Source organism: Gamsiella multidivaricata, assembly GCF_025024155.1.
Source record: "Gamsiella multidivaricata strain RSA 2152 chromosome Unknown BC939scaffold_3, whole genome shotgun sequence".
Taxonomy (NCBI): domain Eukaryota; kingdom Fungi; phylum Mortierellomycota; class Mortierellomycetes; order Mortierellales; family Mortierellaceae; genus Gamsiella; species Gamsiella multidivaricata.
In genome coordinates this window covers 124,959-149,542 of record NW_026251711.1, presented here as the reverse complement: position 1 = coordinate 149,542, position 24,584 = coordinate 124,959, and the positions used below count along the sequence as shown (strand labels likewise).

At 50.0% G+C, this 24,584-nt stretch overlaps 7 protein-coding genes across 7 annotated transcripts; 5 read left to right on the top strand and 2 right to left on the bottom strand.

Moving 5' to 3' along the window:
- Positions 1-128: 128 nt before the first annotated feature.
- On the top strand, positions 129-2,124 carry BC939DRAFT_391514 (coth protein-domain-containing protein; the record flags this gene model as incomplete). The annotated part of the gene is made up of 3 exons (XM_051551964.1): positions 129-467; positions 573-746; positions 862-2,124. 3 exons carry the CDS (start codon positions 129-131, stop codon positions 2,122-2,124), a joined length of 1,776 nt encoding a protein of 591 aa, XP_051417126.1.
- A 57-nt stretch (positions 2,125-2,181) lies between these two features.
- BC939DRAFT_435878 (uncharacterized protein) lies at positions 2,182-2,685 on the top strand. The gene has a single exon (XM_051553546.1). The coding sequence runs from the start codon at positions 2,363-2,365 to the stop codon at positions 2,561-2,563; it is 201 nt and encodes a 66-aa protein (XP_051417125.1). The 5' UTR covers positions 2,182-2,362; the 3' UTR covers positions 2,564-2,685.
- Positions 2,686-4,283: 1,598 nt separating this feature from the next.
- On the bottom strand, positions 4,284-4,634 carry BC939DRAFT_472763 (uncharacterized protein; the record flags this gene model as incomplete). The annotated part of the gene is made up of 1 exon (XM_051558296.1): positions 4,284-4,634. One exon carries the CDS (start codon positions 4,632-4,634, stop codon positions 4,284-4,286), a length of 351 nt encoding a protein of 116 aa, XP_051417124.1.
- Positions 4,635-12,810: 8,176 nt separating this feature from the next.
- On the top strand, positions 12,811-14,810 carry BC939DRAFT_515891 (uncharacterized protein; the record flags this gene model as incomplete). Its single annotated transcript, XM_051561152.1, has 2 exons — positions 12,811-13,318; positions 14,374-14,810. The coding sequence occupies exons 1-2, from the start codon at positions 13,183-13,185 to the stop codon at positions 14,808-14,810; spliced, it is 573 nt and encodes a 190-aa protein (XP_051417123.1). The 5' UTR covers positions 12,811-13,182.
- A 3,405-nt stretch (positions 14,811-18,215) lies between these two features.
- On the top strand, positions 18,216-19,772 carry BC939DRAFT_515886 (ammonium transporter AmtB-like domain-containing protein; the record flags this gene model as incomplete). Its single annotated transcript, XM_051561151.1, has 2 exons — positions 18,216-18,413; positions 18,546-19,772. The coding sequence occupies 2 exons, from the start codon at positions 18,216-18,218 to the stop codon at positions 19,770-19,772; spliced, it is 1,425 nt and encodes a 474-aa protein (XP_051417122.1).
- A 104-nt stretch (positions 19,773-19,876) lies between these two features.
- On the bottom strand, positions 19,877-22,175 carry BC939DRAFT_435848 (uncharacterized protein). Its single transcript, XM_051553544.1, has 5 exons — positions 21,870-22,175; positions 20,984-21,771; positions 20,511-20,878; positions 20,294-20,409; positions 19,877-20,215 (listed from the first exon to the last, which is right to left on the bottom strand). The coding sequence occupies exons 1-5, from the start codon at positions 22,087-22,089 to the stop codon at positions 20,001-20,003; spliced, it is 1,707 nt and encodes a 568-aa protein (XP_051417121.1). The 5' UTR covers positions 22,090-22,175; the 3' UTR covers positions 19,877-20,000.
- A 491-nt stretch (positions 22,176-22,666) lies between these two features.
- BC939DRAFT_391661 (HsLim15) lies at positions 22,667-24,335 on the top strand (the record flags this gene model as incomplete). Its single annotated transcript, XM_051551972.1, has 8 exons — positions 22,667-22,786; positions 22,905-22,970; positions 23,041-23,191; positions 23,265-23,389; positions 23,475-23,669; positions 23,773-23,991; positions 24,091-24,190; positions 24,295-24,335. The coding sequence occupies 8 exons, from the start codon at positions 22,667-22,669 to the stop codon at positions 24,333-24,335; spliced, it is 1,017 nt and encodes a 338-aa protein (XP_051417120.1).
- Positions 24,336-24,584: the final 249 nt, after the last annotated feature.

Genomic DNA, 24,584 nt, shown 5'->3' with positions numbered 1-24,584 from the left:
CACCCCAACTTCCGTTCCCCCCACGTAACACCCAACGCCTTTTTTTATATTCCCCCCCTCTTTTTCCCTCCCTCTCCCTCGCTCTTTTCCCACCCACCTCTCCTTCCCCCTCCTCCCTCCGATTCACCATGAGGCAATCGCTTGCTCTCTCGGCGCTGCTGGCTCTTGCCGCCACTGCACGCGCTGCCCAAGTCACCTTCCATGTTGTGGCTCCTGGTGCCACCACCGTGCAGGTCTCTGTAAACGGCCAGCTCACTGCCTTGACTGCCGCTGACCCCACGCTTCCCATTTTCACTGGTGCAGCAGAGACCGGTGCCGACACAAAGTACAAATACGTCGCGGGCGGTACGGCCGAGACCTTTGACCGCGAGCTGCCCTCTGGCAAGACTGAAACGTACAACGACTTTTTGGATCGTCCAGTGACATACGCCAACATTCCTGAGCTGCCATGGCCCATTGAGAACGATGTAAGCCAATATGCATGCATATCGCTCCCGTTCCTGCGCATCATGAAGGCAAGAAAAAGATGATAGGGATACAGAGATTGATAGTTTTTCCCTTTTGTTACTTAGCCTCAATGGACACGCTCAGGACCAAAGCAACCCATCTTTGACAGCAACTACATCCCTACCATTTTCGTCAATGGCAACTCCGCTGACCTGGACTCGCTTATTGCCAACCCCGTTGCCACACAGTACCCCGTTACCCTGACCTTCGTCTTGGCCAGCGAAGTCAAGACCTTCAGTGTAAATTCCTCTCTCCCTTTGGCTTCGTGATAAAGTTAATTACCCTGCACGACATTTCCCTGCCCCTGACTCACACGACAAATCATAAACACAAAATCGTCCCTGCCTTTCTTAGAATGTCAGCTTCGGCATCCACGGCGCCGGTAAGAAGAACAACAATGCCAAGCAAAGCTGGAACTGGAGTCTTTCATCCGGCGATACTTACCAGAACCGCAGCTTCTTCAAGATTCGCCACCAAGAAGAAGATCCCACTCAGATACGTGAGAAGCTCTATGCCGATATCGCTCGTGCTATGGGCACCTATGCCAACGAGGCCAACATGGTCCGACTCTTCATCAACAACGACGGCTTCGGCACCTTTAACCTCTTGGACGACGTCACACAATATTCTTACATCTCAGCCATGTTCTACGGTGGCAACCCTCCAGCACAGATGGGCGCCCTCTTCGATGGTGCCTCTGGAGCCAGCTTCCAGTACTCCCCCACCGGCGATGGCTATTACTCGTGGATCAAGAACGCTCTGAGTCCCGAGGAGCCCACCGCCGTCGGCCCTCTCTGTGAGCTCTGGAACAGGACTGACAAGACCAACGACGCAGCCATTGCCGAAGTCAACAAGCAGTTGGATTTGGACCCTTTCATGCGTTTCATGGTTCTCGAGTACCTCACCGGTGACTGGGACGGTTACTGGGAGGAGCAGACCAACGATGGCCTTTACCGCGACCCCACTCAGGAAAATAAGTGGTACTACCTTGCACAGGATTTCGATGCCACCTTTGGTGTCAACCTCCCGACGGCCGATCCTACATTTATCGAATGGTCCTACAAGAACTTCCCCACCAACTTCCCAGGCGGTGTCATGATCAACGGACTTTTGCAGAACACTAACCAGCAGAAGACTTTTGAGACCTATCTCAAGAACACTGTCCAGGTCCTGTTCAATAATGTCACCTTGACCAACCGCATTCTTAAGTATCATGACTTCATTCTGCCCGATCTTGCCTGGGATCGCAACATCACCCAAAGATCTCCAGGTATCAACTATGGCTGGACCTTCCCCCAGGTCACTGAGAACCTGTGGCAGAGCGTCGCGGCTCCCAATGCCAACGGTGGCGGCGCCATGTTCGGTCTGATCGAGTGGATCGCCAAGAAGTCGAACGCTGTTGCCAAGGAGTTCGCCATTACCATTACCACTACCCCAGTCGGCCCTCCTACCAATTCGTCTCAACCCAACGCTGGAGGTAACAACACTTCAAGTGGATCATCCAAGCCCTCAGACACCACCGGTTCAAATAAGGGCAACGCTGCTGGTCATGCTCTTCCTCAAGCGCTGGCCACCTTCGCCTTGGTCGGAACGTCCTTGGTTGCTCTCTTGCTGTAAATTCAGTTTACTATATTTAGCTACGCCATTTAATGCATAATATATCAAAATCCGGTTCTCTCTCTCTCTCTCTCTCTCTCTCTCTCTCTCTCTCTCTCATTTCCATGTCTGTGGGTCTCTCTGCATCGGACATCCAACTCCTTTAACATCCACCGACGCCTCAACATTCCCCCCTAGACGACTTGAGATAGGTGCAGGGTACTCAAGGGGTAGTAAGGGTTTAATATGAAATAATTCGATGCCCATCCAAAAAATAAACTCCTCATCAGGTTTGTGGGGACGATACGAAGCTGTAGAACCCAAGGGAGATACAATCGCGGATTCAGTACAGTCAATGAAGAAGTCTGATGGCAGGGATGTAGCGGATACAGCAGATCAAAGGAATCAAATAGAGATGGCGCAAAAAAAGATGGATACTTTTAATACACATTCACTTTAAGGGATGCTGTTTACATCGTTATTTCTCCTTTCCGTGTTCTTTTAGTCTATTACACCGCAAATTTTACCCTTATACATATTCCCTACGCCAAAGGCCAGCAATAAAGCTCGCCTGTGTACCACCATTTGAAAGAGATGGACAGGCAGCAACAAAAAATAAGTATGCTATCCTGATGAGGGTCCATCAATACCTGCAAGGTTATGGCCCTGCACGCGAGAATGCAGAGAACCTGTCACCTCGTGGGCTGCTGGCTTCAGTGACATGTAATTACATATTCAATATGGACTAGACGAGATGCGCTACGGTGGCGAGACATACTCTTACATGTAGCCTATTTGGTCTTTAGGCATCAGCGAGAAAATTGCAGGGAAGGCGATCCATCTCCTGATCAACTAGCAACAATACGAGTTGAAAAAAACCGAACGACCACAGCGCAAGACACCCGACAGCCTAAAGGGAACCACCGCCGACATCATCAACACAGGAAAGTATGATGCTATACCCCAGTCAAGAGAGACAATCAGGCAAGCACTCAAGGAACGAGGCGAGCCACTCGGTGAACTGAGCATCCGCTCTATCCACTATTGCCTGTGCGCAGTGAATGATCGCTATAGCAAGGGGTATCGGCGTAACGTCCTGCATGACAGCGACGCGAACATTCGATACCGTCAGGTATATGCAGAAAGACGTTTTCAGAGTGTTCGACTCCGAGATGGGCAATGTGTTTTGTTGTCTCAGGTTGATTTCGCCGACCTCTGGTTGTTAAAAGACCCTTCCCCTTAAAAGAGGCGATATTATTCTTTGGTTGCAACAGGAGCCTAAACTTCAGCGACTCTTAGCTTCAGTGGCTACTTGGCTGCGTGCGGTAGCTCGTTGCTTAAAAGTCGTCCGCAATGGATTTATCTCTTCCTGTATTCGAAATTAACATTAGAGGGCGCCCCAGGAAGCCTTTCTGCTCCATAAGGCGACCTCACATAGTATGATTCAGGACCCGAGGGTCTATTCGTATTCAACTAGACATCGGAAAAGTCGGTAATAGTCGCGTCAAGCACGGATTCTGATTTAGAGACGTTCAGCCATAATCCAATGGATGGCGGCTTCGGGCCATTGCCTGCTCAGGTAGGCCCAAATACCAATTATCCGAATGGATGGTTCCTCTCGTACCAAGTTCAATTACTATTGCAACAATATTTTATCAGCAGGGTAAACCTATCCTATCTCACGACGGTCTAAACCCAGCTCACGTTCCCTATTAGTGGATGAGCAATCCAACACTAACTGAATTCTGCTTCAGTATGGCGAGTGCGCTGTTGGCTGTAGGTCTGGCGTTGGCCACAGAGGTGGCGCTCTGATATTGGCCAGGGTCGGTGAAGGAAGTTGGGACGATACTCTCCATGAGGGGGTTGTTTAGAATCAGGAGGGTTATGTTTCTCTTGGGCGTATTGCTTAAGACAGTGGGCTGCCATGGTCAACATTTGCGGGCCTATAATACCTAGTGACCCTTCATTGTTCATCACTTTCGCTCCCGCCCTTTGGTTTTCGAACCCATTGAGTGCTTTAGTTTGTGCTCTTGAATATCGCTTTTAAATTGTGAACTTGTCATGGACGAAAACTGCTCTGTATGTTGTCTTCAGAAAGCGCAATCCATGCCCTAAAAGGTTGGCAATGAGTAAAAGACAGGGTACCATCGCTAATATCCTATTTGCTTCACTTTCACTTCTCAAGCAAGCGAAAAGACATTCGCCGACTCGACCGGCTTTGCTGACTGTACAGTGAGGGAATCGGTCGTGGCGACGGTATCGATCGTACTGCGGTTTGATGGCGCCTTGAGTATATGCGCCACGGATACCATGCTAATGAGCTTTTTGCTTGACTCGTGGAAGCTCAAAGGCGAAGTCGGCTTGCCCACAGCGCCGCGTTGCTCTAATAACCGCGCATTTATCCTGCTTAAGCCTTGCACGTTCTGGATAGAGGTATTTGACACGGTAAGTCTGTCATGCATCGAACTCCAAAGCAGGCGCACCTGATAGCGATCCTCCTCTTCCATGACCTGCCATATGCGAACAGACATATCGCAACAGCCGGTTGCGAAATAGGTGCCGTTTGGAGTAGTGTTCCAGGCGATGCTTGTGATATGTCCATGAAAGCCTTGAACAACTGCCAAACATTGACCCGAATTCACATCCCACAGCCGCACTGTGTTGTCCCAACTTCCCGAGGCGATCTGCTGGCCGCTGGGCGAATACACCACGCTCTCAACATTATGGGTATGGCCGCTTAATATGGGGCCGGGTGCGCCGGTTTGCGCATCCCACAGTCGCACCATCTTGTCACAGCTTCCCGAGGCGATCTGCTGGCCGCTGGGCGAGTACACCACGCTTTCAACATAGCGGGTGTGGCCACTTAAAATAGGACCGGGCGCACCGGTTTGCGCATCCCATAGCCGCACCGTCTTGTCCGAACTTCCCGAGACGATCTGCTCGCCACTGGGTGAATACATCACGCTCGTAACATTGGAGGTATGGCCTCTTAAGACGGGGCCGGGTGCACCGGTTTGCGCATCCCACAGCCGCACCGTCTTGTCCGAACTTCCCGAGGCGATCTGCAGGCCGCTGGGCGAATACACCACGTTGGTAACAGAGTCGGTATGGCCGCTTAAGATTGGACCGGGTGCACCGGTTTGCACATCCCACAGCCGCACCATCTTGTCCGAACTTCCCGAGGCGATCTGCTGGCCGCTGGGTGAATACACCACGCTCTCAACGTAGCGGGCGTGGCCGCTTAAGACGGGACCGGGTGCACCGGTTTGCGCATCCCACAGCCGCACCGTCTTGTCCGAACTTCCCGAGGCGATCTGCTGGCCACTGGGCGAATACACCACGCTCCTAATATAGTCGGTATGGCCGCTTAAGACGAAACCGGGTGCACCAGTTTGCGCGTCCCACAGTCGCACCGTCATGTCGTCACTTCCCGAGACGATCTGCAGGCCGCTAGGCGAATACACCACGCTTCTAACATTGGAGGTATGGCCGCTTAAGATGGGAGTGGATGAACCGGGTTGCGCATCCCACAGCCGCACCGTCTTGTCTAGACTTCCCGAGGCGATCTGCTGGCCACCGGATGAATACACCACGCTCCTAATATAGTCGGTATGGCCGCTTAAGATGGGGCCGGGCGCGCCGGTTTGCGCATCCCACAGTCGCACCGTCATGTCGTCACTTCCCGAGGCGATCTGCTTGCCGCTAGGTGAATACACCACGCTCGTAACATTGGAGGTATGGCCTCTTAAGATGGGACCAGGTGCACCGGTTTGCGCATCCCACAGCCGCACCGTCTTGTCCCGATTTCCTGAGGCGATCTGCTGGCCGCTGGGCGAATACACCACGCTCGTGATATTGGAGGTATGGCCTCGTAAGATGGGGCCGGGTGCACCGGTCTGCGCATCCCACAGTCGCACCGCCTTGTCATGACTTCCCGTGGCGATCTGCTGGCCGCTGGGCGAATACACCACGCTCGTAATCCAGGAGCTATGGCCTCCTAAGATGGGACCGGATGCACCGGTTTGCGAATTCCACAGCCGCACCGTTTTGTCCAGACTTCCCGAGGCGATCTGCTGGCCGGTAAGCGAATACACCACGCTATTAACGCAGGAGGTATGACCACGCAAGGTATGGACTTTTGCCCAAGTCGAAGTGTCATACATACTGATCGTGCCGTCCTCGAGACCCACTGCGCAGAACTTCCCATCTGGCGAATACGCGCAGGAATGCACCGCACTTTCTTCTAAGAGGTACGGCCATTCGCCAAACTGCACACCCGCCATCTGTGCGTTGCTCAAATTCGCCTGACGCAGCCAAATATTGCGAAGGTTGGCTTTTCTCAAATCTGCCCCTTGCAGCTGAGCAGAATCGAATTGGCCGCCACTCAGGTCCGCTCCTGGAATCTGGATGCCTTTCAGATCTGCACTGTTAAACAGCATCCCAGCTCTGATCAATATCGTGATCGCATTGGCTGCCACCTTGCGCGCCTCTTTGTCGATTTTAGAGCATTCGATCGCGGCGAGCAGCTGCTGCTTGAAGAGAGGTTCCTGTTGGACACGCTCTGCTAAGAACTGCAGAATCGACGGCTCGCCCACAAAGCTTTCTCGTGCCAAGGGCGAATCGAGCGCGACCTGTTCAATAGCTCCGACGGGTTCCTCCACAGCAGCCTGTTTTTCAAAGCTCATGACGGAATGGACGCTCCCTCGGCGCGGCAGGACTTGAGGTAAGGCTGCGCGACTCGTGCTCTTCCCGTCTCGCGGCTCAAATACCGCACGGGCCAAACAGTATTCCAGCAATGATTTATGGATAAACCGGTACTGATTGCCACTGCGCGTCAATGGACTGGCTTCCAGCAAGAGCTGATTCTCGTAATTGCGATTGAAAAAAGATTCTTTCCACGTCCCTTGGTCTCGTTTGGGCGAATACTCCACCACAGGATTTCCTGCCTGATGTTGAAAGATCGCCCCAGCCAAGTCCTTCAGAAACGTAAAACCGTTTTGAGTAAAGCCATCATCCGTCAGCCTCTCGAAAGCTTCCCTCGCCTTACGACTCAAGTCTTTCTTTTCGCCAAGCTTTTTTTTGCCGCGTTCCAGCCACTGCTCCACGAACTGGTCGTATAACGCAACTCTGGTGATTCGGGTATCCGAGACGTGTTGCCCTGGATCCATCATGCGTGGCAGCACTTCCAGGGACAGCGTCAGAAGGAATGGATTCTTGACCAGGCCCAGTAAATCGGGCATATTGCTAAGAGCCTCCAAGTAGTCCTTTGACCGCCAGAGTGGTCTGCTCGTCAATACATACCGCTTGACATAGTCTTCGATCTGAGCTGCAGAAAACGGGGCGATGACTGCTTCCTGAAAGAGGTCCAATGGAGCGCTGTGATTCGGGTCCGTGGGTTGAAAGCGATCCCTGTAGTCGTGAGGAAGGTACCCACTACGGCAGCTGATCACCATCTGCGCGCGCCATTGCCTAGCCTGGTTCAGCTGGTTGCTTGTATACAGATTGTGTATCTGTTGACTCTCGTCGTACCCGTCGCAGATCAGGATGAACTCGCGATGATCTTTCAGCTCCCGAATCTGGGACTCCGTAAAATCATTCCTGCGCAGTTGTTTTGCGATCAGGTCCTGTTCCGGTCTGTCGACTGCAGGCAAGTTGATATGGAGTGGAATTCGGCCCTCTTTTTTTTTGTACCGACTCCACAAGTCGCACTCCACTGCCCGGTTGAAGGTTGACTTGCCCACGCCCGAGTCACCCAGCAGGAGCATTACTTTGTACTGCTTGCTGCCCAGGAAGCCTTCAACGTACTCTGTTAGGTCAAACAGGTTGTCGTCCGACGCTTGCAGGTTAGCCTTGGCTTGAGGGGGTATATAGATGGCGTCGTCTCGTTCCTTCAGTCGCTGCCTTCTCAGTCGTCGCAGATCGGCTTCAACATCGGGCTTGTTCTGGACACGATCAAGCAGTGATGGAGACGAGGCGATTGGCGAAGCGACCTTGAGGGGATGTGAGCTCCAATCTTCATTTCTGCACTCTTGATAAAAAGTCCTTTTTGTCTGATCGCCATTCGATTCTAGCTCTTGCAGCAGAGATTCGACGCCTATATCATGTATGTATTGCATAGGTCAAAATAGAGCGCGGCAAATGCCATTAGTGCTTTCTGGTAGTGAACTCCATCCTTCACAAAAAGACAATGGCCTCTTGTGCATCTTCATTATAGCACATACCTGGCATAGCTGAGTCAAATGTCGAAGCCAACTGCATAAGAATGTGAAGAATCCATTGCTTAACGAGGGCTTGCTGGCCCCACACCGCATCGTTTCGGTACATCTCACCCAGAAATGCAGCAGCGCCTTGGCGAGACTCGACGTCCCACAGTGTATTGGCGACAAGGTCCCCCAAGCGCTGGCATACTCCTAGTTGGAAGGCTAGATCACGCCGGCATGGCGCTTCACAGACCAAGGTCTTGAACTTGGCGAGTTGACCGTCCCGAAGCAGTGTGTCTGTTCCGCGCAGTGCTGTATACCAGGCACGTTTCTGGTTGGAAATGAGACCGACCTTGAGAGATTCCAACAGTCCTTGCCCACTCTCAGCCAGTGCGCTCACACCTTCATAGCCGATTTTCGCCACCTGGATCACCTCTCCTAGTCCCTCCTGAAGATGCCCGAGTCCTGTGATGAAGCCGTTGATATCTAGACCTTTTACGGCGCTAACTAGTCCCGAGACGCCCTTCAAAACAATTCCGGTACGCCGCATCGTTGCTTGCCAGGGTGATTCATTGTCTGGGACGCACTGCAGCGCTTGGAAGGCGTAAGCGGCCTGGTACACCAAGTAAGGGTCGCTACTGGCTTGCAACCCATTCAAATAGGCAGAGAGTGGCTCGTGCAGCTCTACGCGCTTTAAGCCTGAGACCTTGGTATCGGTCATGGCATCCAGGACATTGGACACCGCGAGCGTCAAATGGTAGATATGTGCCGGAGACTGATTATGAGTGTCTTGTAGGCGGGTGTTGAGGATACGTAAAATCGTGACTAGGTCATCAGCATCGAGATAACCTGGGGAAGCGCCTTGCATCAGTTGCGCCAGTCCCTTGAGAGAATGGACATCCAGCAAGCTGGACTGTTCGATGCCATTGACAAAGAGCATGAGCAAATGTTGGAAATCATCCTTCTCGAGAACCGGGCTCAAGCATACGACTTCTGCAACGGCTTTGGCATCCTTGAGCTCATCGCGAGTGAATGCTCGGACCACATCTGTCGCCAGCGTTTTAAGTCTCTCCTTCTCCTCTGCATTCTTCTCTGTGGATTTCACCCAATTTCCTGCGGCTGGTTCAAAGACCTCTTCGGACGACAGCGTCACTTGCAGAAGGCCAAGGCAGTAGGCGAGCTGGGAAGTATCGCTGAGTCGCTCATCTGCCTCTGGCAATGCGATCTTGACTGTAGGCTGACGCATGTCATCGGGAAAGATATCCTCAGAGACCCGTGCCATGTCGCGGCAGGCACTGTCGGTGGCAGAGGAAATTACAGAACTTGGATCTTTTGTAGGACGCACATGGCTGTTGAAGTCAGAGGTCAGTCCACAAAGCGAGAGATGCGTTAGGTGCGACGTACGATATAGCCGGCTAATGCGAACAAGTAGAGAGCAGGCACCTGTCACTTACCCCCACTTCTCTGCCCTCTTGTAGCTGACCTGCGCCATTTCACTATATCCTAAGCTCTCCAATAAGTTGGCGTGCTCGAAACAGGCGCCGGCGAATCCATCGCGTAGGGCTTGATCCTCGACGGACAGGGAAGTTGTAAAAGTCTTTTTCGCTGCTCTTTTCATCCGGGATAATGCAGCCTCCGCATCGTCGCGCAACACTAAAGCAATTTCCCGATCCTTGGTCTTGCGCGCATTCTCCACGTAGATGTTGGTGAGCTCCAGTTCCTTTTGTGCTGAGAGAGCCTTTCGCGGTGACGAGAAAGTTCTGCCAAACATGTTGCTTCTCTGAGGGAGTTTCTCCTTTTATCATTGGACAGATGGGGGCGATATTAGTGACCTTGTGGGTCGATTGATATACCTGTACGAGTAGCCAGTATACGTACTTATACCTGACAAGCACTTCAGTAACGCAATGGGAACTAATAAGTCGCCGTGGGCCGGTATACTACAGACGCAGTGGCACCAGAATGAGCTATCGTAAACCAAAACACTTTAATATACATAGCAGCCGCATGAACTAGATCATATGTAGCTGCTCTGCCAAGTGATGGCGCCCCACCTCGGAAGTGTCTATTCGACTCTTGTTTCCATTGATTGGATGAAGAGGTAGTCCTGAAGAATTGACCTCTCCGTACCTCCTAGCAGCGATGCCAACTGCCCACCGTGAAGCATGCAGGATTAATAACTTTATAACATGCCTGCAGCCTGCTATCGACTGACAAGAAACAGTGCCTCGCCTCAACAGGAATCTGTTTCTTGAGTTCTTTCACCAATCGAGGATATGATCCGTCTCCGTGCAATATTCTCTAATCCAATTCTTTGTTTAAGACAGCCTGCACACGAACAAGGCAGTTGAGTGGAGTGATATTCGCTTCCCACGTCACTTCTAGCAGAGATTCCTGTGCGCATGAAAGAAAGGAATATTATCCATTGCACATGAATGGCTGCTCTCCTGATCTCGGCCATTCTAGCATTAGCACTCTTGACTCGACTGTAGCTATTCAGGAACATTTAGGGATGGGGCTTTGGCAGATAAACTGTGTCTTGTTACCAATGAGTCGCCGCTGGGCTGTGCTTATTGAGATCGAGCAGAGACGTACGACAGACAGAAGAGCGAGAAAAGATGAGAAAGATAAATGGCAGTTCCTGATGGATTGAGAGAGGGAGAATCTGGGCAAAAGGGAAAGTGGGAAAGTGCGAAAAGAAGGAAAACGAGTGCAAAGACACACATCCATCCGCCAAACGGAACCCCATGCTTGTAGTCATATTACTCCCTCGCCCTCGTGTAACGTGTGTGGGCTCTCGGATGCAGAGGAGAGAAAGAAAACAACACTGAGAATTGTGCAATTAGCCACCACAATGTTCCTTGCTTATCCTCTCTCGCCACTTCAGCATCATTCTGACTTTGAGGCGTTCAGCCATAATCCGACGGATGATAGCTTCGGGCCATTGCTTGCTCAGGTAGGCCCAAATATCAACTATCCGAATAAACGATTATTATTGCAACATTTCATCAGTAGGGCAAACCTAACCTGTCTCACGACGATCTAAACCCAGCTCACGTTCCCTATAAGTAGGTGCACAATCCAACGCTTACTGAATTCTGCTTCAGTTATGGCAACCTCGCTATTAACGCTTGACTGCCACAAGCTATTTGATTAGCATACTTTATTTCTCCTGCTCTAGCAACCGCACTTTTACCCCTTACAGCCCGCAGTTCTTTTCTTTACAACCTGCACTTTTTTTCCTTACCACCCGCACTTTTTTCTGGACACGTTCCATGCAACCCATTTAGAACCTGGATTCCTGAAGATCCAAGGATTGAAAGAGCCTTGATCAAAATGGTATTCAGTTGTATATGGGTTGGTTTAATTTGACTGCAGTTCCCATGGTAATGAAGGCTGTAGCTGTTAATCTCAGCGTGCTGCAGACGGCGGATGGGCTCTATTGCTGGAATATCCGTGCTCTCCTACCAGGGCATCCCTGCTTGTCTGTCGTGATGGGCGTGATCCTCGATTTGCATGATGTCGTCTTAGTACAGTGTGCTGTACAACTCTTCAGTCAGGTAAGTTCCTTGCATCTTCCGCCCTCAAGTTTAATTACCCCAGGGATGTCTGCATAATACTGAGGGTCAAAATGCAAAGATTATGTAAACTAGTCTATGTAGGATCGCGAAGTGCAGTGAATCGATATTACAATGAAATATAGCGAAAATGGGACCCATTCCTACTTTTCTATCCCACCTTGCGCGGTCTAAAGTTAACTGTACTGCCCCAGCATAAGTTCTTACCAAGGTGCTCGAGTCCCGTCTACAGCATCACAGCACCAGCCATAAAAGAAGCACGGTAATGAATAGAAATGGTCGAGAATTTATTTATTTTGATGATGATGTGCATGGTCCAGAGGCATGGTTTGGTGCCTTGCAAACGCATAGGAGCACCTCCAGGACGTAGGTATGCACTAGCCTCCGGTTAAAATAGCACCGCCTTGGTCTTCCATCTACCCCGGCACAACTTCTTAGTTCATCTCAGCGAGCTCCTCGACCTGTCATTTCACACCTCCATCGCTGCTACCGTCACCATGGCTACTGTCGCTTGTGTACTTTCCAGCCAAACTGGCCCCTCCTTCGATACGTTGAGGTACTCTAGCTTATGACACATCCAGTCCTGTGGTTGGCACTGCACTTTCTCAATGGCGACGTTCTCATCCTTCTTCGGTTCCAGACCCAGGATACCATGGGTCCCCAACGATGGTACCTGAGAATTAGCCAACTCTAGGCAAGGCGTTAGGGTCCTGTGGAGAATCGGGCTGATTACTTCCGGACTGAAATTTCAGGTCGAGAGCCGTTAGGTGCGAAAAGGGGCTTCCGAGTAAACGGGGTACTTCACAGCTTATGGCGGACTGAGAAGAATAAAAGGATGTTATTTGGTGGCAACTATCAAAGACCCTGTGGACACTTTCGTTCAGCAACGGCAGATACAAATACAGCCTCTCCAGACTTGGACAGAATGACGAGGAGAGGCCGCATATAAGCGTAGTTGATGTGCATGAATACCATAGCGAGGTTAGCTCTTGTAAACGAAGATATCGCTGTATGAAATCGAGTTGACGGGGCCCCAGAAAGACTTTATCGTTGTTGAAGTCCAAATTCTGCATGTGAGGGAAATACGGGCCGCCTGGCCAATGAGCTGAAGCTCGCCATGCCTTCTCCTCCTAGGACAAGTCTCCAGTAAGAGTTCCATACAATCTTGAGCAATTGTCTCGAAAGTGATACTAAGCCCCCAAGTCGGACAAGCGTGACGCATCGCCTTTTAGAAGCTGTTCCTTGCGGACGAGATTAGTGAGGGAGCTGCAGATAGTGGGGCTGGAACGTGCACAATCGAGATGGAGGTCATGAAGACGTGTGCATGCCTTGATGAAAAAGTCATGTCCTTGTTGACCCACGTAGAGAGGTCGGATGTGTTTGTGTGCTACTCAATCACTTTTATGCTTGTCTCTGGAGACATTTGCCCAGTCGAATGTAAGAATAGATCAGACTGCTGCTGCTGGACTTGTTGAGAGACTGCACTGTAAGGTGCCCAATTCTTCTTATGGACCATTCATAAGGCAAGAGCCAGCATGGTAGGGCGTATCTTCCGTCCTATTGCCACCCTGTTCAGGTACTAAATGGGCGGAGTGGGCCGCCGATCATACTCCAATATTTGATACAAAATGTGTTCAGGGGGTTGAGCTTAAATCCGATCAGCCAGGCACAAGTGCAAGTCATTTGTCTGGATAAGCTTGTCATCCAGTGGAACATGGATATCTTGATTATCTGTCTCACTACGAAAGAGTGGGTGGTACAACATACTAGTTTAATAAGATTAACCGCTGACTCGTTCTTCCATCGACATCGCCATCCGCCATTTTTAAGCAATGAAGGCAGTGGGCCTCCCTAAGATCCTGTGCATAGTGGCACGCTATCAGACCGGATCGGACCTCTTCTCTCCTGTGATCGTAAACAAGAACTGGAATCGGCCTTCACTCCCCACCTCTACTCTATGATTGTTTGGCCATTTTTGAAGGAACCGCTCAGCAAGGATGCTCTCTGATGGCCGTGCAGACCAAATCCGGCACTTATGATTCCATGTCGAGCCCAGTGGCTTCCCCTTGGTGGCATATACTCTCGTTTGAATCTCGCTGGCCAATCCTCGAGACCTAAAGGCGACTTGCGGATGCTGTGAGTCGGAATCCTACTTTTGGTGACGTGTCCCTGAAGCTTCAAACAGGTGTCATCTTCAAGTTTGCAAAAGCCTTGTCCTCGGGTAGCGCGAGGAAGCTCTAGGCAGAGGCTTACTTTGACCGTAATGTCTCGGACCTGTTCCCTATGGCTGTTTTCACTAAAGAATTGCATCTTTCTGCGCTCGGTGCAGATTTCGATGCCATAGACAGGTGACCCTCCCTTTTCTGTTCACTTACGACACTTGTACTTCAAAGGAGCCGTCAAGGTTAGTCTAAAAAATCATATTGAGTTCACTCGAAAGCGCTCAAGTCTGGAATCCCTTGGCTAGGCAGCCACCGGTACGGTGGTTCTAGATTTCCAGGGCACCGGGCTCTTCAAGCCTGGTTCTCTTCCAATTCTTCAGAGCCTCCACATTAAGCACTCAGTGCTGCAGGACGAACAGGTCGCTGAGATACTGAACAGCAGCCTAGTGCTGACACCCAGCAAGCCAAGAGCTACTCTTTTTGGATCCTGGATATTCCGATCGCTAGTCCAGCACTTTTCATATCTGAGATGCTTTGAGCTGCAAGCAACCTTGGGCGTGTCTAGCATGATGGTGCAGCAGGTACTTACAGCCTATCCTGTGCTTGGAGAGTTAGCTGCAGAGAAGGTGGACGTTAAACATATTCTTGGAGACGTAGAAGGTGCAGATCAGCAGGACACAGCATTTCACCTGCAGGATTATACCTATTTGAACTTGCGAATGCTGCGGATCTTCTCCTATGGATTGAGTGACAAATCGCTGGAATGACATCGTGCAGTCTTTGAGAAACTCCCGCGACTGAGGAAGTTGGAGGTGTTAGACGTCATTTATTATCGTCAGTCAGAAAGCATTGTTGTACTAAGCAATGGCCTTTCTCTGCGGCTGGAATGATTAAACATGATCGAGGCTAGACATGCTCGATAAGAGATGAGTGAGGAGGAGATCGACTGGATGTTCGAGACCTGGCCGAGACTAATGCAGGCCAGTGGGCTGGTCTATGCCTTGCAGAGTCGATGAGGCAGAGTTGACTGAAAGGCTAGAAGAAAACTTGTCGTAGAGACAGCGAGCGATTGGATGAAGTGTGGTTAGGCTCAGTATTCGCGGAAGAGGATCTATATGCGTCTAGGGGTGTTAGACACTACTTTTTGGCACTAAACTCAATGACATTCACTACATCCTCTTCATCAACTGCCTGATGCATAGACATTATTGTTATCTCCATGCAAGACGTGCCATGTTTTTTGAAAAAATAAATGGACAAGACAATTTGGACCAACGTTAGAATGTGAGATAATCAAAGGCCGGGCGGAATGCACGATTTGATCGAGGCTTCTAAGAGCCGCTTATATAGCGTGCACTATGTGTAAAGGCATGATACCCGTGGTGCAGAGCTGTCTTTTTTGTTGCTCTTTCTCATCACGTCCGCGAATCGGACTGGGGCCTCGCTACGCGCAATGGTTAGGACAAGGATACCCAGTACATCTATTACTATATTTCACTACATCTTTTATGCTTCTGCCTTCAGCCATGCCTCTTTAGTGAGCTGAACTACAGAAAATGTATGCTGCATCTGAGCATAACGGCGCATTTTAATCAGGGCCATGAGCCATGGCGGATACAGCAACAAACAAATGGCCGCACAGCCCAAGGATACCATTGTAGTTATCCATTTATTGACAGTCCGATAGTCCGATGTGCTCGAGAGGCAGCTCTATATTTCACGGATATTTCTTTCTACCTGTAAAAGCAATATGTAGGCACAGGATTATGCACAGTTTTATTACCGCTCCTGTACAAGCTACTCCTATTTTCCCAAAGTCCTGTTTAGCTAGTGACTTTATAAAGAGAGAGCATATAGTCACAATGGCGTAAAATAATCAAAACATTAAAGCTGCACCTGAGCTTTCCCGGAAAGAAGCAAGAGTCGAGGGTTGCGCTCATTTAGTGATCTGGAAAATGAAGGAGATCGGTTCCAAGGTTCCGGAGAAAAAAAAGAGGGGGATGCGCGTTCTGCTGAAAGATCTAAGTAGATGGTAAGGAAGGTGACGGATCTGCTTTTTGAGGGCGTCCTAAACACGCGTTTTTTTGTAACGCGCAACAAGAATTGTCAACAAGGACACACAGACGGCAGAATGAGTCTTGGCCTGATTTGGTATTTTGCGGGGTAGCTCAACAGATATTTTCCACCGTGCAAAAAAAATAAAAAAAATACGAAAATGGAAACCTCCGACCGCACTGTCCACAAGTGTTTCCGTGGATAGTACCAGAGAAAACAAACGCCCGTGCTCTTTTTATTTTTTTTTGCTTTATTTTTTGTGATCAGTATCTCGTTGTTAAGGGAATGGAGACATAAAGACTTGAGAGGAAATATTAAAACAAAGACCAGCAGCATTGGGCACCTTTATTCTCGGGAAATAAAAGAAACGACTTTTAATCACAGGTATATAGTCAATGAAGGACGGCGATCTACGCTGCACCCAAGAATGAGAGATGCATGGGTGTTTGACGTGCAGCCTCAGGTTGTTTTTCTAGAAACACGTATCACGCGTATACTGCGTATCTCTTGAAGCTAACCAACCACGCGTCTACGGATTTAAGGTTTGAATGTGACATGTGCAAAGATAGCCAATCAAGTGAGTGGCAGTGATATGGGATTCTTGCTCCAATAAGCGCGTGTTTGGACCAGAGAGCGTTGTGCGGGAGATAAGGGCGTCCATCCTACCTGTGCAGACTAGTCCAGTCAATGACGAGGCATGGCGTAGACACATACAGGTTGGACGACATGGGATGGTCAATGCACTTGGCAAAGTCCGCCCCCTCCTCCGCTGTTGCTTTTCCTCGGTTGAGTTTGATCGTCCTCTTTTCATTTTTCATACACCTCTTCCTAGCAAAGGAGCAGCAGAAGCAGGCATGTACGCATTCTCTTTTATTCATTCTCTCGAGAACGACCGGTCGTGAAGTAAATGTGCTAAGCCTGGTTCAGATTGCAACAGCTTGTCGGCGCACCGTTATAGAGATATTCGTGCCACTGGATTTTGGTGGCTAACAACAGAGCACACATGTATTTTGTTCCTGACACTTTTAGTCCGCAGCATAGTTCAACGTCGATCAGAGGCATCATTGCTTAGGGGAGGTTTCTCTGTTTCTTTATTCCTTCTTCCCCTATTCTGTAGATTCTTGGGTTTGAAGATCATTATAGTCGTTAGAAATAAAAAATATGATGAAGGGAACGACAGCAATGTGCAGTGCGAACAAAAGGAATCATGGGTGCAGAAGGAGCGATGTTCATCTGGACGCGCCGCAGGTAAATGGCGTCTTATCAGAAAACGAGAGACGTCTCTAGACCTGACTAACAAAGCATCCCAGCTCCTATCTTAATATTGCAGGGATAGGATAAGATGTCTTTTTCTGCTCCTTCCTCAGTCTTCAAAGATAGGGTGTAAGGAGTAGGATTTGCCATGTGTCTACAAGGGCTGAGCCCTGCCCTCTATCAATCCTCTTCCCCGGACAGACACGTCTGCCATATTCGTCAGTAAGGTTTTTGGGTCCAAAGGAATTGGGCCTTTCCCTATCCCTCCTATCTGTGGCACCGTTTACAATAGTCTCCACTCAAATAACAGGGACTCAGTCGGACTGCCCACGGACAAAGTGCAGCGCGTGCTAAAGAAACATATTTAGAGTTCACCTGCTCGGCATCGACTCAATGCTCCGGATCCTCCTAACGTTTACTCTGGACTCAATTGCCGTGAACAAGGGGAACCCTGTTTTTGCTGTAGCTGTTTGTTTTGTTGATGCATTTAGATTGTATTGCTGCTGCTGCTCAGCTCTCGCAATACATCAGAGTATGTGTGGGGAATTGGATCTGCTTATGGATCTACGGCTTTACTTGGACTTTGTATGCGCACAACACTCACGGCAATCTCCTTCTGGTCCTGATCCTGATCCGATCCATGCCCCATTATAAATACTCCTGCCCAGCGCACTTCTCCCAAGTCATTGTCCTTCTCTCATCCACTCCTCCAACATCACCTTCTGCTTCACTCTTCGGTCCTCGTCAAGGATCTATCGTCTCCTCCTTATTACTTTTTTTGTACTCGTGCATCCGCGTGCATATCTGTGGTTACCACTAAAAGCGACCAAACTTTCATACCCCCTTCGTATACCCCTACCGCAATGGACAACACAACCGAAGCACCACGCATCGGATCAGAGTACGAGGCTGGCGATATCGCCTGGACCCTCGCATCCACTGCCCTGGTCTGGCTGATGATCCCTGGTATTGGCTACTTTTATTCTGGCATGGCGCGTAGCAAGAACGCGCTTTCCCTGATCATGCTCTCCTGCTGCTCCCTCGCTGTCGTTACCTTCCAGGTACTATACATCTTTGCAACTGCAGTCAACAACATCACATCACCAACATTCCAGGCACAACACTATAATCTAAAAGTAATACTTGTAATCTAACACCTCCGCTTTATTACTCTCTCGCTCCTTGCCCTACAGTGGTTCCTCTTCGGATACTCATTAGCTTTCAGTAAAACTGGTAGCAAAATCATCGGAAACTTCGATAACGCCTTCCTCCGAGGCGTCCTGGACGCTCCCTCCGTGGGCTCGTCTAAAATCCCCGACATCGTCTTCATGATCTATCAGTGCATGTTCGCAGCTCTCACACCCGCCCTAGCCATTGGTGCTGCTGCTGAGCGTGGTCGCATTCTCCCAACACTCGTCTTTATCTTTCTCTGGACCACCTTCGTCTACGACTTCCTTGCCTGCTGGACCTGGAGCGCCAACGGCTGGAGCTTTGTTATGGGAGGTTTGGATTTCGCAGGCGGCACGCCCGTTCATATCTCGTCCGGTGGTGCTGCTTTGGCTTATGCGATCGTCCTTGGGAGACGTTCGGGCGACCACAAGGACTTCCGCCCTCACTCAATGAGCAACGTCGTCATCGGCACCTGCTTCCTCTGGTTCGGTTGGTTCGGCTTCAACGGCGGCTCTGCTCTTTCTGCCAACTTGCGCGCTGCCATGGCCTGCGTCGTCACTAACCTCGCTGCTTCGGTCGGTGGTATCACCTGGGTTTTGCTCGACTACCGCCATGAGCGTAAGTTGTCAGTCTTGGGCTTCTGCTCCGGTGCCGTTGCAGGACTGGTTGCCATTACCCCTGGATCTGGATATGTCTCCCCTGCTTCCAGCGTCGCAATCGGATTCTTGGGCGCCTGCGCTTGTAACATGGCTGTCCGCCTGAAGCACCACCTCAAGTACGATGATGCTTTCGATGTCTTCGCAGTTCACGGTGTTGGTGGAATCGTTGGCAACATCTTGACCGGTATCTTTGCCCAGAAATGGGTTGCTGCTTTGGACGGTGCCACTGTCATCAACGGTGGATGGTTGGACGGCAACTGGATCCAGGTCCCTTACCAAATCGCAGATTCTTGCGCGGGTCTCGCCTGGTCCTTTGGTGTCACCTTCTTGATTCTCGTCATCATGAACAAGATCCCTGGACTCACTCTGCGTGTCAAGGCTGACCACGAGCAGCGTGGTTTGGATCTTGCTGAGCTCGGAGAGATGGCCTATGGACATTTGGATGAGAAGGCCGCCAATATCAACGGCATCGATCACTCGATGGATATTGGACGTGCTGGCTCGGGCTCCCAGAGCACCGATAGCGTCAACGAGGTCAAGTTGGGCAGTGTTTCCACTCTTGGCCACCCCATCACCAATTCTTCCGCATGAGCAAAATGAAAAACGAATAGAAATACCTTAGAAACCCTCTTCTCAATAATCCCCTGTAATATACAAAAAAATAAAATTTACCAAAAAATTGTACAGCAACACCGCCAGGGATGTACGCTAATATGAATGCCAATGCTGTTTATTACTTCCATACATGTAAGCAGTTGAAGTCCCTTCAAAGATCCTGGTCTGGCTCGCTCTGCTCTGCGTCAACACCTAACTTTATCACTACTTCGGAACGTCCTCGAGTCCCATGGCGAACTTCATGATCTCTGACTTGAAGGGACCCATATTATCAACAGCGGTCAAACCTAGAGAGCGAGCCCAGACAATCGGTCCAAAGTCAGTGTTGTACAGCTTCGACAGTTTGTCAACTGTTCCAAGCATGGCCAAGTTTGGAAGGAAGCGCTCGCTCGAATATGGAGTCAGGGAGTGGATGTTGCCTACAAAGCACATGATCGTATTAGAATGAAGAGTCGCAGTAAAAACGATAGTATTGACTGAATGGTGCTCTAGTTTACCAATGTCGGATCCACTGAGAAGACTTTGTTCGATGACGCGAGCGAGGCATTCCACATCTGCCAAGCCCTGGTTAAGACCCTGGCCTGCCAAAGGATGAACGGTATGTGCGGCATCTCTAGTAGTTTAGTAATTTGTATCAAAAAGATGGAATTGTGTTGGCCAGCTAATTTTCTGCTGGATGCGAGACGCTAAGGCACATTCTGTCTGTGAGCTTACCCAACAAGGACAACACGATCCTCGACATAGCTGTTAGAGTTGCGCATTCTCAACGGAAATGGTGCTCGAGTGTTCTCCTGGACATCCACAACCATGGGCGGCTTGGGATCCTCGCCACCGGTGCCACGGACCATGGTCTTGGATGCCTCCATATCTTGTACGCTAGCACGCCACGAAATTTCCTGCTGAAAGTCCACAAGGGGCTGGCCATCGGCTCCAATGTTCTTGTACAAGTATTCTAGATCCGCAGGGCTGGCATTGAATCCTGCGTTCACCAATGCACAGAAATCACGCGGTGGCAGCTTTTTGAGATCCTGTGCAATCTTAGGCGTTGTCGACCAGACCAAACTGGCGAGTCCATTGTTCAACTAATTTAACATCCAGAAGTAAGAATAAGCGTTAGGGTGGTGACCTCCCTTTGCATTCTTTTTTTTTTTTTCTGCTCGCATTCCTATGTTCCTGACGTAGCTTACAGGCAACATAGCGATGGGCCCGGTGGGCAAGAATCTCTGCCATGCAACCCCCCTTCCATGTCCTGGTGCCGTAGATGTCAATGGATCGACCTTGAGGGTGGCAACGAGTCCAAACTGTCCGTAATCCCATCCCAGTGACTCGATATTAGCGAATGACCTCACAGGCGAGTTGACACCATCGGCTCCAACCAGCAATCTCGTCTGCAGTTTCTTGCCATTGTCAAGTTCGATGACTGGCCAGTCCGAAACATCCAGGTGCGTTGGGTCTGCTGCCTCAGCGGCCTCTCTTTGGCTGGCAGTGATCCCCTGAACCTTGGTCTTTTCAAAGATATCCAAGCTGACGCCGCGCGCCTGGTGCGACAGGATCTGTTTCTGAAGACCATACTGTACATGCAGATTCTCCGTCATCCATGCCAGGGGCGATGACTCCTGATTACCCACAGTCCTTTCCTGAAACTCGCTTCCATTCACGTTGATGTTGCTAACTTTGGGTCCAGAGAACACCTGGTGCAAGAAACTCGACTGAGTGCTATTCACATTCGCGGCATCGAATGTGATCCTCGCGCCACTGACGCCATCCCAGACCTGCATCCCCTCAAGGCCGGTAACACGCGAGGGATCCAGTTCTGGCCAAACGCCAATGTTTTTCAAGAATGCGACGGATTTCGGAGTGAGAGACGATACACGGTTTGAATATTGATCCGCACGCGGGGACCAGTTAATATGGTTGCTGAGGTCAAATGCCTCGATGAGGGCGATCTTTTGCGTGCTGGAGGCCTTTCCGGATGCTATCAGAGCAGTAAATTGTGCGGTCATTAGCACCAGAAACCAGTGAACTAGTAGCATTGCAAGCAGAATCCTTTCGTCAAAGTCCAAGGAATCGTACCGAGAGCACAAGCCAGAGCACTTCCTGCGATACCCCCTCCAACGATGACCACGTCATACTGCTCCGGAGCTGCCGCTGTTGAATCTGTAGACTGGAAGCGAATGGGTGTCATGCGCCGATGTTGCGAGCGCATGGAGGTCAAGAGACAGGCTGTCGTTGCTGGGCTCAAGCGACTCCCGAATCCACTTTTTGCCGCGCGCGAGAATAGTTGTATGGCCATTGAGGATCGCTGTATTTGTTTCCTTGTTCCTTTGCTGATGTGTTGCTGCTGAAATGTGCGCTGAGAGTTAATGCTGGCAGTAAGGTCAGGCCACTTCCTCTTGTGCTGCACAGCGCGAGAATGGCCGGAATAGCATTCCCACAGTCACTGCCGATGCGCGCACAACCGCGGTGCCGCCAATTGCGAGGAAGCATAAATTTCGCGTCGTGTTTCTCCTGCCTTCGACCTTTTCAACCCCTCTTTGCTCCATTGTAACTTTTCCTATTCAGCTCTCTTGAATAACATGTCCATGGATCAAGTCGTTCGAGACCAGGAAGATCTGGTCGAAGACGAAGAGGAGGAGGTATCAGGATGTCACAGCCATTGGAGTCGCTACTCTTATCTTCTTATCCTGCTGAATATTTCATGGCGCGTTCACCCCCCCCCCTAACCTCAACACTTTTCTGCTCCCACATTCACCTTAAACCACAAGGAGCTCTTCTTCACCGGTATGTTTTCTGCTTCCCATTCGCTGTCGTCTCTTTAAGCGCTTCATGCGAGAGTGATTATGGCGGTAACGAGGGTAATCCGTGAATGAATGCTCAAACATTTTTACCATGGTATTAAACTCAAAATAGAGATTGATGAGCTCCAGAACCATGGGATCAATGCTGCCGATATCACCAAGCTGAAGCAAGCTGGAATCTGCACTGTCCGGGTATTGTTTAATATTTCAACTTTCAGCTCGTCGAAGGATAGATCAAATACCTTGAATCTGCTTTGTCAGAGATCCTTATGATGCCGCTTTTACCTACCCACTTTCTGACACAACATAGTCGGTGCAAATGATGACCAAGAAGAGTCTCTGCCGGATCAAAGGTTTCTCTGAGGCAAGTTTAGCGGTCCACCGACAGAGATGTGAATTGGTGGCAAACTCGGACTACTGAATTTTACGATCGTTTCGATTTCTAGGTCAAAGTCGACAAACTCAAGGAAGCAGCAGCAAAGCTCCAGAGCGCATCCTTCATTACGGGATTGGAATACAGTGTCCTGCGCAAGAAGGTCATTGTGATTTCCACCGGAGCCAAGCAACTAGACGAACTACTCGGAGGCAAGCTGCTAGGTCAATATAGGTGGTACGTTCAAGTCCTTCGTCTATAGCTAAGCAGGCACAGGTATATTTTATCTTCTTGTAGGAGGCATTCAGACGATGGCAATCACAGAGGCCTTCGGCGAGTTCAGAACTGGCAAGACACAGATCGCCCATACTCTCTGCGTAATGGCTCAGCTCCCTGCTGCCATGGGCGGTGGCAATGGCAAGGTAACACGTGTATCATCAAGTTGCTCCATCTTTTGTATTGTCCTATATGCTTGGCAACGGTTATTCACCCATTTTCCGCCACTAGGCTGCATATATTGATACTGAGGGTACCTTCCGCCACGGGAGAATTAAGGCCATTGCCGATCGATTCGGCATCGATGCTGAGGCCGCACTCGAGAATATTCTGGTTGCACGTGCATACAACTCTGAGCATCAGATGGATCTCATTACTGAAGTCGCTGCGCGGTTCGCTGAAGAAAAGGGCATCTTTCGCTTGCTGGTATGTTACTTTAGTAAAGCTTCCAGCGCTTACCAGACTTGGTAGCGTCCTTCGGTAAATATATATCCACAAAAACCATCCATTGCTCCTCTGTTACAACTAGGTCATTGACAGCATCATAGCCCTGTTTCGCACTGACTTTTGTGGCCGCGGCGAGCTGTCAGAGCGTCAGCAAAAACTGAACCAGATGCTCAGTCGCTTGACCAAGATTGCGGAAGAGTTTAATGTAGCTATCTATCTCACGAATCAAGTTCAGTCGGATCCCGGGGCTACTATGACTTTTGTCGCAGACCCAAAGAAGCCTGTCGGCGGCCACATTATGGTAATCAGGAGCGACTTTGTGTACCCGCGTTGTTGATGATTATGAATTGAGTGGAGATAATTGACGCGTTCCTTGATTAAATTTTTCCATTGTCTCAAGGCACACGCCTCCACGACCAGACTGTACCTTCGTAAAGGACGAGGCGAAGAACGCATTGCCAAAGTGTACGATAGCCCTGATGTCCCTGAAGCTGAGGCCCGTAAGTCCATGTGCAAAGTTCCTGCAGAGACATATGGAGCTGCTTTCGTGAATACAGATGTTGATTGATGATATCTATGTCTTTATGGAACCTCACCCTGGTAGCATATGTGATCTCGGCAGGTGGAATCGTGGATGCCACTTGAGCGATGAACATGGGCAGTCTACCCTTTCACATTCTTTGAACTCTTTGCAAAGCCTTGCGCCGTCTAGTGGGACCTTTCAATTTGCGTTTTCTTCCTTGCACTACTTGCTTCCACCCAAGGATAGCCTCAGGCATCAGGCAACCGATCTCTGGCTCAACCCCTTGGCACTTTTCTGTAGTTGCCATTTATTCTGCATATATATCTACAATACAAACTGCAGTAGTAAAAAAATGCACATAAAAGCACCGA